The sequence below is a fragment of the Teleopsis dalmanni genome, chromosome 2 (assembly GCF_002237135.1).
Source record: "Teleopsis dalmanni isolate 2A chromosome 2, ASM223713v2, whole genome shotgun sequence".
NCBI classification, from domain to species: Eukaryota; Metazoa; Arthropoda; class Insecta; order Diptera; family Diopsidae; genus Teleopsis; species Teleopsis dalmanni.
In genome coordinates this window covers 88,963,415-88,980,148 of record NC_051847.1, presented here as the reverse complement: position 1 = coordinate 88,980,148, position 16,734 = coordinate 88,963,415, and the positions used below count along the sequence as shown (strand labels likewise).

The 16,734-nt window shown below is 28.4% G+C and overlaps 4 protein-coding genes across 5 annotated transcripts; 3 read left to right on the top strand and 1 right to left on the bottom strand.

Moving 5' to 3' along the window:
- The first annotated feature begins 625 nt into the window (after positions 1 to 625).
- Positions 626 to 7,880, top strand: LOC119683106 (monocarboxylate transporter 13-like). 2 transcript variants are annotated; one of them, XM_038096715.1, is made up of 7 exons: positions 626 to 641; positions 5,846 to 5,995; positions 6,057 to 6,323; positions 6,386 to 6,592; positions 6,659 to 6,991; positions 7,053 to 7,218; positions 7,280 to 7,880. In XM_038096715.1, exons 2-7 carry the CDS (start codon positions 5,918 to 5,920, stop codon positions 7,672 to 7,674), a joined length of 1,446 nt encoding a protein of 481 aa, XP_037952643.1. In that variant the 5' UTR covers positions 626 to 641; positions 5,846 to 5,917; the 3' UTR covers positions 7,675 to 7,880. The 2 variants fall into 2 exon arrangements, with proteins under 2 accessions (XP_037952643.1, XP_037952642.1); XM_038096714.1 differs by lacking the exon at positions 626 to 641 and adding an exon at positions 5,218 to 5,309.
- An 847-nt stretch (positions 7,881 to 8,727) lies between these two features.
- LOC119679708 (proteasome subunit beta type-6-like) lies at positions 8,728 to 9,705 on the bottom strand. The gene is made up of 3 exons (XM_038092203.1): positions 9,565 to 9,705; positions 9,032 to 9,506; positions 8,728 to 8,968 (listed from the first exon to the last, which is right to left on the bottom strand). Exons 1-3 carry the CDS (start codon positions 9,607 to 9,609, stop codon positions 8,808 to 8,810), a joined length of 681 nt encoding a protein of 226 aa, XP_037948131.1. The 5' UTR covers positions 9,610 to 9,705; the 3' UTR covers positions 8,728 to 8,807.
- Positions 9,706 to 11,742: 2,037 nt separating this feature from the next.
- On the top strand, positions 11,743 to 12,940 carry LOC119683036 (probable serine hydrolase). The gene is made up of 2 exons (XM_038096633.1): positions 11,743 to 11,886; positions 11,960 to 12,940. Exons 1-2 carry the CDS (start codon positions 11,866 to 11,868, stop codon positions 12,908 to 12,910), a joined length of 972 nt encoding a protein of 323 aa, XP_037952561.1. The 5' UTR covers positions 11,743 to 11,865; the 3' UTR covers positions 12,911 to 12,940.
- A 2,188-nt stretch (positions 12,941 to 15,128) lies between these two features.
- Positions 15,129 to 16,298, top strand: LOC119685549 (probable serine hydrolase). Its single transcript, XM_038099859.1, has 2 exons — positions 15,129 to 15,229; positions 15,292 to 16,298. Exons 1-2 carry the CDS (start codon positions 15,209 to 15,211, stop codon positions 16,243 to 16,245), a joined length of 975 nt encoding a protein of 324 aa, XP_037955787.1. The 5' UTR covers positions 15,129 to 15,208; the 3' UTR covers positions 16,246 to 16,298.
- Positions 16,299 to 16,734: the final 436 nt, after the last annotated feature.

Below are 16,734 nucleotides of genomic sequence, written 5' to 3'. Positions count from 1 at the left end.
TCAACAATACCGGGGTTCTGTATACTATAACACAGATTGATTGAGTACGAACTTTAACTATAGTAAAGAGTTTCCTTCCATATTTATATCCTATGATTTAAAGTATATCAACTAAAACCTTTACCTTTCACGCAAGATTGACAGTATGAAGAGCATTGGATTATCTATTGGAAGATGTTTCCAAAGCATATAAATTAACTCGGCATTTCTATCAATTTATGTATTATGTAAATGTAAATGAAAATTTATTTATAAGGAATTGCTATTTAATTTTATTTAAATATTAGGAAGTATTTGTCCTTCAGATGTTGTAATTATATTTAAAATAAAAAGAAGTAATGTACAAAATCTATTATTTCTTCCTCATTTCAATAATGACTATTTTGCACAACCACAGACTTTTCTATAAATTCCGTGTCATCACATGAAGTCAAATCAGACAATTTTTAGTCGTGCGATGATAAGCATCAACTGCTCTTCTGTATAAGATTAAAGTGTTTAAATAAGAAAAATTTAAATATAAATAAAAATATAGAATAAAAACATTTTAACAATAATAAATAAACTTCATGTGAATATTATTTAATTAACAAAAAGTTTAATTATAGAATAAAGTGATATCGAAAAATAAATTGTAATAGGTGAGTTTTAAAAATATATTTTATTTATAAAATAAATGAAACGAGAATTTTCATTTAATTAAACAATAAAAACATAATATTAAGTTCATTTCAATAAAGCCTTCTTAACTGTTTTTTATAATAGGTGCCAGTAATTGTTAGATCCATTTGTATATTTATTTAATAAAACAAGTCAGTCGTTTATCTTTTGTTTATTTTTTGCAACTTTTATGACAATAATTTCGCAATATTAATGTTTGAATTATTAAATCTCTTAATGAGATATTTTTTAAACAAATAAATAGTATAAACAAAAGAGAAGGTATTACTTTTTTTTATATTATACCTAAACCGCAAGAATCATATATAAACTTAGCAAATTGTTTTACAGTGTAGTTTATATTGACGAAAGTAAAAAAAAAAAAGAATCAGAGTAGTGAAGTTAAGAGTAATACCCAAGGCTCGAAAAAACCACAGTCGCTCTCTACAGTACCGCTACAGTTTAGAGTAATGTTCAATGCTTGATAAAATTCCAGTTATTCGTTGCAATAACCGACATTAAACCAATTGCATGTAATATAGTAGCCAACCACTATAGCTCAATCGTGTGCAGTGCTTAAGTAATGTATTTGCTAATTTTTAACACATCTAGCTACTACAGACAACTATATTAGTTTAATTAAGTGTTTGGCATATAATTCACCTAAACTTCATGTGTTTAAAAGGTTGAAAATGTCATTTTTTTTTAAACTTATAGAACACTATTTTTTATATAAGCCGTCTTATAAGTTATAGCTTTAGTAGAACTTTATGTTAAAGGAAATTTATTGAGGTTATGAGGCTTAACATAACTTCATGATAATAGTGCAAAAAATAAACATTGGACATTGGTAACAAGAATGTCTGAGAATATATTGATGATATAACTTAATATGCACACATAATATAGGTTTTATAGGTTTTATTATAATTAAATACGGTTTACAATAATAATAAATAAATATTTTCATTTTATTTATAAAATGTGCTGACTTAATGTTAAAATAAATTAATCACTAATAATGATTGCCTTATCAAAAAAGAATAAATGTTTTCAGAACTTTACACCAAAAAAGTACCTAAAAAAATTCCCTAATTTTAATATTTTTTAAAGCACATTTATTAAAAAATTTTATTATTATTCTATTTATTAGCAATTTTAAAAAACTTCCTCAAGAATTCACATCTGTCATCTCGCACATTTTTTAAAATTTTCCGTCAAATAATACCTTATAGGATTCACCAAAATTAAACATAAATTAAAAAATTGTTTTCAATTATGTTTTCAATTCAGGAATTAACATTTGACCCTAATAAAAATTTGTAAACAATTTTTTAGAAAAAAAAAATTAAAATCTAGATTTTTTTGGTTTTAGACCAAATTATTATATTTTTCACAGACAAACGATTTAATGGAAATGTTTTATAAAAAAGTATAATCATGCTTAATAACAATTTATATAACATATTAAAGTATAACATATTTAAAAAACAATGTTCACTTTTTGAACTAAATTAATAAATTAAAAAAAAAAAAATAGGTATTTATGAAACAAATTAAAATAAAAATTAAAATTACATATTCATATATTTATATGTATAGATTTCAGTTTGAACTGATAACGTTCAACACGGCATATAAAATCCACTTCGAAACCGATTGAAACCGGTTCAAAAAGTGCGCCTTCGACTTCGACTTGTTTTTAAATGTTCTGTCTGTCCATTCAATAGGGCAGCCAAGATAATCGCTTCTGCTACTGATGAAATTAATAATTCACTTTTTTTTTATTGCACTAGATTTTAAGACGAGCTGCTAGATTCAGTACCATTATTGACCTTATCAACTGATAAAGTTAAAAATATTCTAATGGCATAATCAAATGTCTACAAAAGCAAACTGCTTCACTACATATTGTATATGTAAGCGTATTAAAATCTCATTGTTTATACCAGTTTAATACACAGAAATCGCTCTGTCGGCAGATGTCATTTTCCAGTGGGTTCTTTTATTAATTGTCTGAATTAATATTTGATCTCTTCATTAAAATTGGTTTTAACTGGTTTTGATAATACTTGTAAAGCTGTGATTGATGGCAATCACATGCAATAATTGTATTAAGGATAGAACATACATATATAATAGTATATGTAAACTATAATGGATATATACAATTTAAAAACCCATATTTGTTCTAAAATCTTAATTGTTTCTAAAGTATATACAAAGTTTATTTTTGATATTGGAATTTATATTTAAAATTGTTAAATAAATTATATCTTGCCTTTTTTGTGAATTATACCAATTTCAAAATTTCAAATTTTTTGTGAATAGTCAACTTTAGTAAAAAAAACAGTTGGAATATGAATTCAAGTAATTAGTAGTAAGGAGTGTGGATATATTAAATGCCACAATTAACGTTTAATTCTTTTATATTTATGATTGTTTATAGATTAGATTTTAGTTTTAAATTCATAGTAAAAGTTGACAGATATTTATTGACAGTTTTAATTTAAAGTCTATTATGTTATGTAGTATATGTCAGTATAACAGCTATATACACAAAACAACAATTCATTACAAATAAATTTGAATATGTTTATATCTTAATTTTGTAATTAAAAATATTAATAAAAATTTTTTTGAATAGAAAATCTTTTGTATAAAATTCTATTACTTATAAAATTTATTGTGAACTGTTTAGTTTTATGTGCAGCACAGAAATATAAAAAATATTACTGTTTTATTTACTTAATTAGTGTAACACTTTTAAGTAATCCTCTAAATGATTTTAAGAATTTTAAAAAAACTTTTAAAGTACTTATAAACTAGCATTTGAAAAATGACCTTATTATGTACTCTTATATACTCCCCTTTTGCAATAATATGCATTCACCCCTTGAAATTTGGTGAAGTTTGAAAAATGTAAAAGAAATTTATTTTGTCATGCTTAAGTTATCAACTTTGCTGACTTTAACTAAATTTAAGTAAGTTTCCAGACTTATGTTAAGACTTTCATAGTCCTAAATACATATAATATGTACTGAAATCCATTTATTAAGCAATTTATTTATATAGATGTGACGGCAAATGTCTGACCGCATCTTTTCGACTCTGTTTTGTGTTATATGAAAACAGCAAATATCAAGAAAAAGTGGAAAAGTTTATATTTAAATAAAATAATGTTGTTTTATTTATATATATATATATATATATACAGTTAAACTTCCATAACTCGAACTTCTATAACTCGAATTTTCTATAACTCGAACCAAAGGTTTTAGGGAGCAAATTACATACAATTCTGCTTTCATAACTTTCATAACTGGAGGTAAGTTTAAATTGTTGTTATAAATAAGAACATGTGTTGTATATTAAGTGAAATTGTTTACTTAAAATCAATTGAATTGCCGTTTACAGGAATAAATAACAGCACGGGAATAAGTAAACAGCACTTCAATTGATTTTAAGTAAACAATACACATTTATCTGCGCAATTTCGCATAATATATAACACATGTTCTTATTTATAACTTGAACTTTTATAACTCGAATTTCTCTATAACTCGAATAAAAATTTTGTTCCGTGTTGATAGGAATATGGGAAAGTGCATTCCATAAGTCGAATCTTTATTTTAAGTATAAATGTATTTTGCTGTTAGGGGAAGGTCATTTTTCCAAACCAAATGTTTAATGTTGTCTTTCTTATGCTGCATCTTTATACAAATGTTAGTTGATGGCGGTGTGGTTTAAAGTAAATAAAATAACTTCCAATGCTACTCTTAATGATTATATTGAGCTTGACAATGATATTTGTACATCAAACTTTCCTACAGATGACGATATTATTGAGCACAGGATCCAATTGTAAGCGCAACGGAATGTGATGATGAGGATTCGATGGATGTAATTGTTCATCAGCCTTCTAAGAATAAAGTAGAAGACTCATTCAAAATTCTAAATTTATATTTGCAAACAAATGATACTACAACTGATGATCACTATAAGAGTATGAATAAAACGATATCACTATTTACTGAAAATAAGAAAAAGAAATTAAAGTCCCAAATCCTAATTTCTGAATATTTTACTTCACTGTACCTTCTGTGCTTTATTTGATTGCAAATAAATAAATATCTTGAAATGTAATTCTAGTTTCTTTTTTTTCTTAAAAAAAAAAATAAAAAAATTCTCCTACTCGAAGTCTCTATGAGCTGAATCTTTTCTTTGCAAAATTGGAATTCGAGCTATGAAAGTTTGACCGTATATACGTACCTTTATTTACTATTACTTTTTTAACTCTTCATATTCAGTTCAAATTTTTTTTAACAATTCACAATGATATAAATTAGGGAATATTACATCGAAATCGTTAATGTTATATACTTACCCAAAGCAAATAAATATGCATAAAATTTTAACACTTTATCGAATTAAATACAGTTATTCTTTCAATAGGACCGTCTTGTCTGGTCTGAATATCCCCAATTATTATAAATTCTATTGTGAATATTAGTTATTAGTAAGAAGAAAAAGTTCGCATATATATTAGTTATGTTAATGTTGCTACTATAAAATGTAAATAAATAATTAATTTATACAAAATTATTAGATTAAGGGTCTTTATATACAAATGTTGTTGCTACACGAAGGTAATTTTAAATTGTTGTAATAAATAAGAACATGTGTTGTATATTATGCGAAATTGCGCAGATAAATGTGTATTGTTTACTTAAAATCAATTGAATTGCCGTTTACGGGAATAAGTAAACAGCAATTATTTAATAAAGATAAAATACTATCACAAAAATTTGATTTTTCAAGGTATAAGTTATTTATACATTTATGTACTTTCACGTAAGCGTTTTGTAAAATTGCTTTTAAGTTCATTTTCAAGATTTTGTCGGGAGTGTACGAAATCCAAATTTCATATCGCCTTTGTCCGTTTCGAAAATTGAGTGCATTTCCTATTTACTCAATAGCTTTGTATTCTAAAAATTTTTGCTTTATATACATAGAAGATATAAGTTAATTAAATCTTTTTAAAGTAAATAACGTTATCTTAGCAATTTTATGGTACCTTAATATTATTTCTCTTAGACAACTGATTGCTTATCAGACAGTTGCGCACGCAATTCTGTTTAGATAAGCTTACAAGAATTGTCAATAATGTATTATTCTTTTTCAGATATATGTACGAAGAACATCTCAACTCTATTGTAGCTAAAAACAATTTACATACGAATTTATTTCATCCACAATGGCTGATTTACCACCCACAATGGTTCCAGATGGTGGTTGGGGATGGGTTGTAGTTGCAGCTGTAGCGTTAATAAATGTAAGTTTTTAAATGTTTTCTTGTGAGATACATATTTTTAACAACCTGCCAATTCTTTCAGATGACAAATCAATCCATACTCTCCGTTTTTGGTTTTCTGTTTGGTGGTCAACTAAAAAGTATGAATCAAGAAACTTTCACTGCTGCACTAATCACGAATCTCAACAGTTTTGCTCTTAATTTTTCTGGTTTGTTTATTGGACCTGCAATTAAGAGTTTCAAGCCCCGCAATGTAGCTGCCATTGGTTGTGTAATGGTTTCGTTTGGCATGTTTATTTGTTCCTTCGCAACAGAGGCTTGGCATTTTATAATTGGTTACAGTTTCTTTGTAAGTAAAATTGTATTATTTTGAATTCGCATTATATTAAAGCACACATTTTATATACATAGGTGGGTATGGGTCTAGGATTAATATCGCCATCCACATTTATGGCAATTAACTCATATTTTAGCAGCAAACGCGGACGTGCCGTAGGCTTGTCTTTAGCTGGTGCTGGCCTTGGACAAGTTTTTATACCGCATGTTGTACGCTTTTTTCTGGATAATTACGGCTTTCGCATAGCAGTTCTTGCCATGTCATTACTTTCACTCACTGGCGTAAGTACTTTTACAAATGGATTAATTTAAAATTCTTATTAAATATTTACATTTTATAAATAATAGATTTTTGGTGCGCTGCTATTGAAGCCTTTGAAAACAGTTCACAACAACAGGCAACATATGCAACATTTGCTCAACACGGATGTTGAAAAAAACAAGGCGCAAATACCACTTAAAATTGAGATTATAAAAGCAACAACACAAATTGAACCTAAAGAGGTTAATAAGGAAAAAACTACAGGACAAAAATTATGTAGCAAAATCTGTCATCGTCTTGTGCAAGCCATGGACTTGGAATTGTTGTGTGATCCAGTTTTCTGGAGCATAATTATGGGAATGGCATTAGTTTACACATCAACAATTAATTTTACAATGCTCTTCCCAAATTTTCTACAAGTAAATAAAGTTAACGTAATAAGTTATGCATAGTTTAATTAAATTCTATTCTATATCACAGTACTCAGTTGGATTTTCCAGCAGTCGTACTACTACTTGCATGTCCGCTATTGCTGGTGCTGACATCGTTTGTCGCTTGCTGTTACCTTGTATAACAGACAAATTAAAAATATCTTATCGCGTTATATTTTTACTAGGCACAGTAGGACTACTTGTTTCCCGCGCAGGTATATTAACTCTATATATTAAATAAATAATAAATATTTAGTAAATTATTTTCAATTGCAGCTTTGGCAGAATCCACCGATATGACTACTATAATTATGATGTCAATATTTACTGGAATGACAAAGTCTGCAACAGTACTGAATAATAACTTAACAATTTCCAGTTACTGCAGCTCAGATAAGTTGGCTGGTGGTCTGGGTTTAAATATGATATCTAAAGGTATTATAGTCATAACAATTGGCCAGTTACTTGGATGGATACGTGACTATACTGACTCATACATTCTTTGCTTACATGCTCAGAATGTATTACTTTTAATTGTTGTATTACTTTGGACTCCGGAAATATTTTATCGCTGGAGAAAGCAACGAAAGGCAGATAAGCGAAATAAGTTACCTATAGGCGTGACGGATCCTGCTACCCCAGAAGAGCTTGCTAACATAAACAAATGTTGATTTAGTAACACAGTATTAAAACTAATTTAAACAAACTAAATTTATGCTATTTTGTCAAAGGTTTTTATACAAAATTGTGAAAATGTGATATTTTTGTATTTTTAATAAATTTAAGAGTAGATAATAAACTAAGTTATTAAGTCGTGGAAGCTCATTTTCATTTAATTCATATCTAAGATCATTTAACCCTATTTATAAACATTTTTAGTAATAAGGATCAATTGATACTTTAAAATAAATATATAACAATTATAGAAAACTTAAACACTATTGTGCTTTTATTAATTATGTGTTTAGCAGTTTACTTTAACATGATGCGAAATTTCATCAATTCTGGTAAATTATGAAATTTAAAGAATCACAGTGAAAGCTAGTTAGCAATTGTAAATATGTATATTAAAAAAAGTTATAACCCACAAAGAACTATATTTCATGAGACATGACAAATATTATTATTATGTTGAAGCTGTTTTGAGCTAGTGCATTTAAGCGCTGATACTCTTTCCTAACTCGAGATTTCTTCAAAACCCCTCTCTACACCTTGACTAGATTATTGTTTATCACTTCATCAGACTAAGCAATAATTGACCTCAGATCTGCATACCTTCCCGAGGTAATGGAAGTGTGGTTGTGTTGAAAGAGAGAAGGTTCTAGGTATGCCACGATGTACTTCTCTGAGCCATTCGTTTATGCATACGACTATTATCATTTACCACACCAACAGAGACTATATAAACTGGTGGGTTTTATGTTTGACATTTAAATTAATGGAATGTCTGAGAATTTTTAAATTAAGTTCAACATTAATTTTTAATGTTGAAATTAAGAAGAGCTCTTTAGTAAGGCGAAGATATCAGTTTCAATGGTTTTTCAGAAATAAAGAATTACTAATCATAATCCGTCTGATTCATACCTTAGGTACCGGCATAGATTTGGAAAGAAAAGCTTAAATTTTATTGTTTACTGAAATTTAACTTGTGCAGCAAAAATGTCGTTATTTGTTTTAAATTAGTGAAATCTGAAGACATATTTTAAATATTAAAAACATTTGAATTATTTTCGTATAAACTAACCATTTTATTATAAATTTTTAAAAAGATCCTTCAAGGCTCAATTAGATACACTTTGAAATTTTAAAATAGCAAATGTTCTACACCGGCAGTTTTATCAGTTGCTACACCTTCACCACTTGGAGTGCTAAAGAAAGTTCTACGTTCAAGTCCATTGGCAGTAACAATACCAATTCTTACAACACCTCCGGAGCTTCCATCAAATGTCTGAGCATGACGAACAGCTAAAAATTAAAACAATACATTTATATGGTAAATTAACTTACATTGTAGCTTTAATTAAATACCTTTTTTAACGAGTTCAACACATTCCTCTTTGCTCATGCCAGGATGATATAATTCCTTTATAAACCCATATATATAACCAGAGCCAGAACCACCAATTGCAACTGGTTCACGTTTAACCATGCCACCTAATGGTATAGTAAATACTTGTCCGCCCTTATGAACATCCCAGCCAGCAACTATTATTCCCGCTACCAATGATGAACGATAATTATAACAATAATTACGAAATTCATGAGCGGCATCTGAAACCAATGGTGGCTGATCTGTTTGGTTTTCTTGATATTCCAATGCGTATGCAACAATATCAGCAATTGCTTGTGTATCAGCAGCGGATCCACTTCGGCAACAGTATATTTTATCACTGATTCGAGTCAGCTTATCAGTGACTCTGTTTGCTACATATGAGCCTGAACTTGTACGCGAGTCAGCACCAATAACAACTCCACCTTCGAATTCGACTGCCATAATGGTAGTCTAAAATATTCAAGTATTAATTAATTTTCGACTAATATTGCAATAAATTTTTACTTACACCGGTGCTAACAGCTTTATCCATCCAATCCATACCATTCACCATATTTATTTCTGTGTATATTATTAAATAAAAAAGACTCCGGCGAAACACAACGCAAATTCGCTAAATGACTGGCTTGTTTCATATAGAAATGTCAAGTCACAAGTAGAGTTGCCGTTACAATAAAAATAATATTTAATGAAAATGTGATGCCACACTTATATCAAGCATAATATACCTTGCGCATGTGGAACACATAAAACAAACCGAATTGCTAAAGTAACTACAACCGTAAATATTTGTTTCATAGTTGTAAAAAACTGCATTAAGTTTGGTTGAAATAAATTGGGATCACTTTTAAAATTAGTTAAATGCATATTTTTGACATGTTTTTTATTGCGTTGTGTACAATATGATATATAAAACTTGTAAACACTAAAAATTAATTATTTCAAACAGAAGAAAATAAAATAAATAATTTTATCTTATATATTTAAATTAATTTATTTGTTTTTGAATTAATTACTGGATTAAACGTTTATATGCTTTTAAGGGATGACTAGAATTTAGCAACATTAGGCGTATTCGGTGGTTCGCAAGTACGGCAAAAAACAGCAAGTTGTTGGCCTATGCAGGCCTATACTGGCCGCAATGTATGCAAAACAACAACACTATTTTCTCTACCTCGGCCAGCATAGTTATGCTGGCCAACCACATCGGCCAGTAAAAAAAAAAATGTTACCAACGCAATAAGCGAACTATTGTGAACCTTCATTGAAAATTCCAACGAATAGTGCAATCAAATGTCAAAAATTGAGGAAATAAAAATTCAAACAGAATTCAAAAATTTGAAAAATCTTGAAAAGTAACGAAGAAATAATAAGAATGGAGAAATCGTAAGTATTAAGCACATTGAATTTTTTATTATGTTAGTTATTACCAAGTAACATTTATTTTATTTCATTTAATTTGTAGTTTACATACGTAAAATTAATAAACAAACATAATTTTTGAAGTTTTACTAAAAATTTTTTTATAGAAATACACCCAAACTATGGACTACAAAGGAAACGAAGTGTTTTCTAGAGTGCTACTTGACACGAAAGGAAGAGAATCTTCACAGGAGGTTGTTGCGGCATTCATAACATTTAAAAAATCCGTGAAACAACTTGCATCCCTCGGCCACTGCAAAACGTTGCTTCCTTCTCCCAACACGACAGTACCTACAAAAATTTACTTATCTTAGTGTTTTATTTTTAAATTTCCAATATTCTTATCATTCCTTTTAATTCCATGTTCATTTTAATTTTATAATATTTTTATAAATATATATTTGATTTATATGCACATATACAAGATTTGCTGTTTGTCAAAACAAAACATTTGACAGATTGCAACAGTGATGCCAATGACTTGCGTGGCCAACATAGGCCAACATGCATTTTTTGCCGTACTTGCGAGCCACCGAAAAGGCCTATTATTCAAGTGAACATTCACAATAGACACTCATAATATGTTTTAAATGAAACAAACAAACAGCTGAGCTATAAACAAAGGCAATGATGAAGTAAGTATTTAATGAAATCTTTGTTTTTACTAATTGAATATATAATTGGTATATAATATGTATAAAAATGATTTTATATCTCAATTATATACTTAATTTTTTGTGTGATATATCACTGAGGTCAAGCTTCACACTGGGCTGTAGTGTCAAATAAGAAAAAGAAGATATTATTAAGTGAAGTTCATAAAAGTTCTGTCAGCTGCATAAATGAATCATTATAAAGTGAATGTTTAGTCATAAATATAAATTAGCAAGTGTTTCTAAATGAGACTGTGTGAATGTATTATTAGTTACAAAGAAATATGTTTGAAATGTTTTATGTGATATATGAACAATATTTAGGTCGTGTGCGAGTTAGGCTAAGTTGCGTTCTAAATGAGGGAAATTCTAAGTTGTGCCGATAATGTAGTGATGTGTCGATACGTGTTGATAAATGGCTAAATATGTGCAGTGCAAAAAATCCCAAAAAATCTCCCATTTGGTTTAGCATCAACTTAGCCTAACTCGCACACGTCCTTAATATTTCTGTAAACTTTTCATGTTCTACTTGTTTATAAAATTGCGGTTCTTTTCAATGATACACAAAAAAAAGAATACACATGTCAAACAATATTTTGCAAAATGTATGTATGTTAATTATCTGGCAACAAGCTTACTTTTCAAAAAGCACGTTTAAAAAAACTAAACGGTAAATACTAATAAAAAGTATAAACAGAAGAAGTATTTCTGAAGCATTAAGAATTCGAGATTAAATGGATTTTTCAAAAAATAAGGTAGTTTTCTATTTAAAAAATATTTTAATAAGCATTTTAAATTATATTTTTATAAAACTTGTTTTGGTAATAGTACGAAGATATTCGAATTTCCGTGCCTTGGGGACATATTTCTGGTCGTTGGTATGGCAACAGAAATCGACGTCCAATATTAGCACTGCATGGTTGGATGGATAACTTAGGTACTTGGGATTTATTAATACCACATTTACCGAAACACATTGGTATTCTTGCCATTGACTTTCCTGGACATGGACAATCATCGCACTATCCTCAGGGAATGCAATATCATGTGATAGAATATGTTACTGTTGTTATGCATATTATAAAAAAATATAATTGGAAAAAAGTTTCATTAATGGGACATTCAATGGGCTGTGTTGTAATATACATATATACGGCATTATATCCATCAACTGTGGATTTAATAGTTAACTTTGACGTAGTGAAACAGGCTTTTCGGAAAGCTGATAGTGAAATTAAACGTCTTCAAGGTAGTTTAATACAGCGGTCAAATGATATAACTGAATTGGAAAATAAAAGCGAACCAAAATCTTATGAGTATAAAACTTTAGAATACATAATTCATAAAGGATCTGGTTATTCCGTGGATGTTAATAATTCCAAATATCTTCTATGTCGAAGCATAATCGAATCACAAATATCTCCAAAAAAATATTATTTTTCCAAAGATAAGAGGTTAAAGTATTATGAACCTTTTACGGCTACCTATGAACTAACACTGGAGTTGAATAAAAGAATTAAAAATATTCCATATTTCTTGGTTAGAGGTTTGAAATCTTTGTTTCTTAATGAAGACTCCAGTGAAGTTTTAAAAATACTACGCAAAAATAATCCACACTTTGAATATTACGAAATTGATGGAACCCATCATTTACACATGAATAATGCGGAAGAAGTGTGTAAGCACCTTAATCCATTTCTGAGTCGTCACTACTCCGCCGAGTTTAATTCTTGTTTGATTGATGCTAATAACAATATAAACGCAAAAAGTAAATTATAATTTGATTTGTTATGTAAATATGTAAATTTTTTGAAGAAGTTTTTATTTAATTTCATTCTTGGATAATTATACTATATGTTTAATCAAAACTATATAAAAAAATTTCTGAAAATTTTATATTTATTGTTTCTTAAGCCCCATAATAGTCCAAATCAGCGTGTTTGAAAAAGGTCGTATTTCTCGTTAAAAAATATGTACCGCAGTATATTGAGATCCCTTTCCTTCTGGGGGAATTATTGGCGGTATAATGGAACTCAATCAGAGAACTGTGAAAAGTTTTTTCTAGTTTAAATAATTTTTTAATAGTTATATATGTAAAAAATGAAAAAATAACAAATTTAGAAGTGGTTTTTTTAATTTCTTATCGCCTGAAAATATCTTTAACAACTTATTTTATATACCCGCCTATAGTAAACTTTTAACCAATTGTTTTAAGCACTTTTTTTTATTAAACTATTCTTATTTTATATATCTTTTAATTCCACCCATAGTTTAGTAGTATTTTAGTAGTACACAGTGATTATATAAAGTATATAATCAATCAGGAAATTTTTAAAATTTAATAGACTAGTGTCTTCACGTATAAATATATATAATATATAAGATTGCGTCTACACTGTCTATTGTTTGGCAAGATTTTTCTTTAATACAAATAAATTTTTGTAGTTAGATAAAAATCTCAAAATGAAACATTTACATTCGAACCTAAAAATCTTGTTAAAGTTAAGACAGTGTAGACATTCAATTAGAAGTAATTGATAAGTCCAGACTAGAGTATCTTAGAGTATCATCATTCTGTGATGACTTCCATGTATACAGGACGTACGCCATACAGAAGCAAAGGTAGAAGAAGCGACCTATTAAGCGTAAGTTCAGTGTCCTATTAGGAATCCTGTAATGATTCTAAGTTTTTCTTTCTATAGGTTCACACAATCCTGGTATCTTCTATTGTTATAGCTATCAATAAATGGTTTAGTTTGTGTTAATCCTGGATTATTATCGCAGTAATCCTTTTTGTTCTGGTTCTCCTCTATTTTTATGAGAAAAAGGAGGGTACTTTGTCCTAATCCACAGAAAGTTTCCGACCCATCATCGGTGTGGCCGCTCCTTTCCTGGCTAGTTTGTCTGCGTATTTGTTTTCGCGTATGCCAGTATGTCCTGGTACCCAGAGAATCGACACCTGCTTTGATTCGTCTAGCAGATTTAGCTTTTAATTAATTACTTAATTATTCAAATATTTAATTTTCTATAAAAATTAAGAACTCTAATTAATATCGTGCTCTTCCTATATTTTACTTTTGCGTTGAGCACTTGGTCTAGCAGTGTAAAATATGTAAAAAATTTAAATGACGCTAATGTTAGAGATAATTACTTCAGTAATTTTAAGCATTTTAGTTAATTAAATTAAAGAAAAAACTAATAATTAATATTTAGTTTACAATGGTAGAGAATTGGAAAAAGAATCTTTTTTAAAATTTAAATTAATTTTAAAAGAATTGACCGACATTTCATTTGGGGATGTATATTGTAATAATACATATACTAATGTAATCTGCCAACATGATGAATGAGTTATATAAAATACTAGACATATCTAATGCAATAAACAACTAATTAATTTACTTGCCAGCTAATTTAAATACCTTTTTACTATTCATATTATTAACATAATAATCAATAATAATAAGAAAATAACTGGAGATCATATGTTCTCAACGTGATCAATCAACGCATACCGAAGAAGGTACAGTTCCCAACTCAATCCAAAATTACAACTAACATTGGTAAAATGCCGACAATAGCAGTACTAAGGAAAAAAATTAGGGAATAAACGTGACCAAGAAGAAAAAATATATTTAATGTATGAAATAGCAAAATTGTGTTAAATTTTTTGTAAAAAACTTTCTCTTCAAAACATTTTTAATATAAAAATTCCATTTTAAGAGAAAAAGTATTTTTAAATTTATGGGAGAAATTATTTACAATCTAAAATTATCTTTTTAGGCAAACTTTAAAAATTAGTTGTCGTCCGCATGTTATGACGATTATGTTCCGAATTGTGCTTAGAAATGCTCTCTTATCACATTAAACTTAAAACTGATTAACCTTTACACATTGCAATAAGTAGAATTAAAATAAACAAAACTTTATTTATTTATTTATACCAAAAAATGCTTTACAAATTTTTATTCGAACTCAGTCAGCAATTGAAGAAAGCAGCAAAGGTCAGAAATGTTCCAGAGCATTTAAAGCAAAAATATTTCTTTTTAAAGACTCTTAAACAATTCGAAAATTCGAATGGACTTCTCAACAGTTGAGGTAAAATTCTACTTAGTAAAAACTTTAATAAATATTTCAAATTATAATTTATTTTACAATAGCACGAAAATATTCAGATTCCCGTGCCATGGGGACATATATCCGGTCGTTGGTACGGCAATAGAAATCGGCGTCCAATATTAGCACTACATGGATGGATGGATAACTTAGGTACTTGGGATTTATTAATACCACATTTACCGAAGCACATCGGCATCCTCGCTATTGACTTTCCTGGACATGGACAATCATCGCACCTACCTCAGGGTATGCAATATCATGTGATCGATTATGTTACTGCAGTTATGCATATTATAAAAGAATATAATTGGAAGAAAGTATCACTTATGGGACATTCAATGGGTTCAGTTGTAGTATACCTCTATGCAGCATTATATCCATCAACTGTGGACTTAATAGTTAACTTCGATTATGTAAAACAAGAATTCTGGAAAACGGATCTCGAAATTTATTTTTATGAACGTGGCTTTATAGAGCGACTAAATGATATGACTGAAATAACAACAAATAGAAGTGAACCAAAATCACACGAATTTAAAACTTTGGAAAATATGATTTACGAAGGATCTGGTCGTTCTGTTGATTTTGAGAATTGCAAATATCTTTTATATCGCAGCATAACCAAATCACAAATATCTCCCGATAAATATTATTTTTCCAGAGATAAGAGAATCAAGTATTGTAAACCATTTATTACTACGTATGAACTAACACTGGAATTAAATAAAAGAATAAAAAATATTCCATATTTTGTGATAAAAGGTTTGAAATCTTCGCTTCTTAATGAAGACTCCAGTGAAGTTTTAAAAATACTACGCAAAAATAATCCACACTTTGAATATTACGAAATTGATGGAACCCATCATTTACACATGAATAACGCGGAAGAAGTGTGTAAATATCTCAATCCATTTCTGAACCGTCACTACCCCGCCGAGCTTAGTTCCTGGTCAATTGATGATAATATTAATGTGGACACAAGAAGCAAATTATAAAATATTTTATATGTAAATTTTTTTTGTGGACTTTGTATTTGGGAAAATCGTATTTATTGAATAAATAGCAGTATATAAATTAGTTTTTAAAATACCTTAAAGATTATGTATATTTTTATAACCTAATTCATGATAGTTTGATAAGATATGCAATAATGTATATATATAAAATGAATATTTCATATCGTTTCTATAATATCTCATCAGATTTCGCTAAATAAAGTGTCAAACGTTTAAATAAAATTAAAAGTCTAGAGAAGTAGTTGTGTAAAAAATTTTAATAATTTAAAAATCAAAATTTAATGGTTAAAATAGATCATTTTAAAATTTATCAAATTTATTGATATTGAGCATTAATTAGCAGCTAAATATACAAAAGGTATGTTTACAATATATATTTTATATGTTGGGGCGAGCTGATTTGTTAGAGATCTACACTTTTTGATAAAATTGTATACCAAGACACGATGTTTTAGAGTTTAGACCATT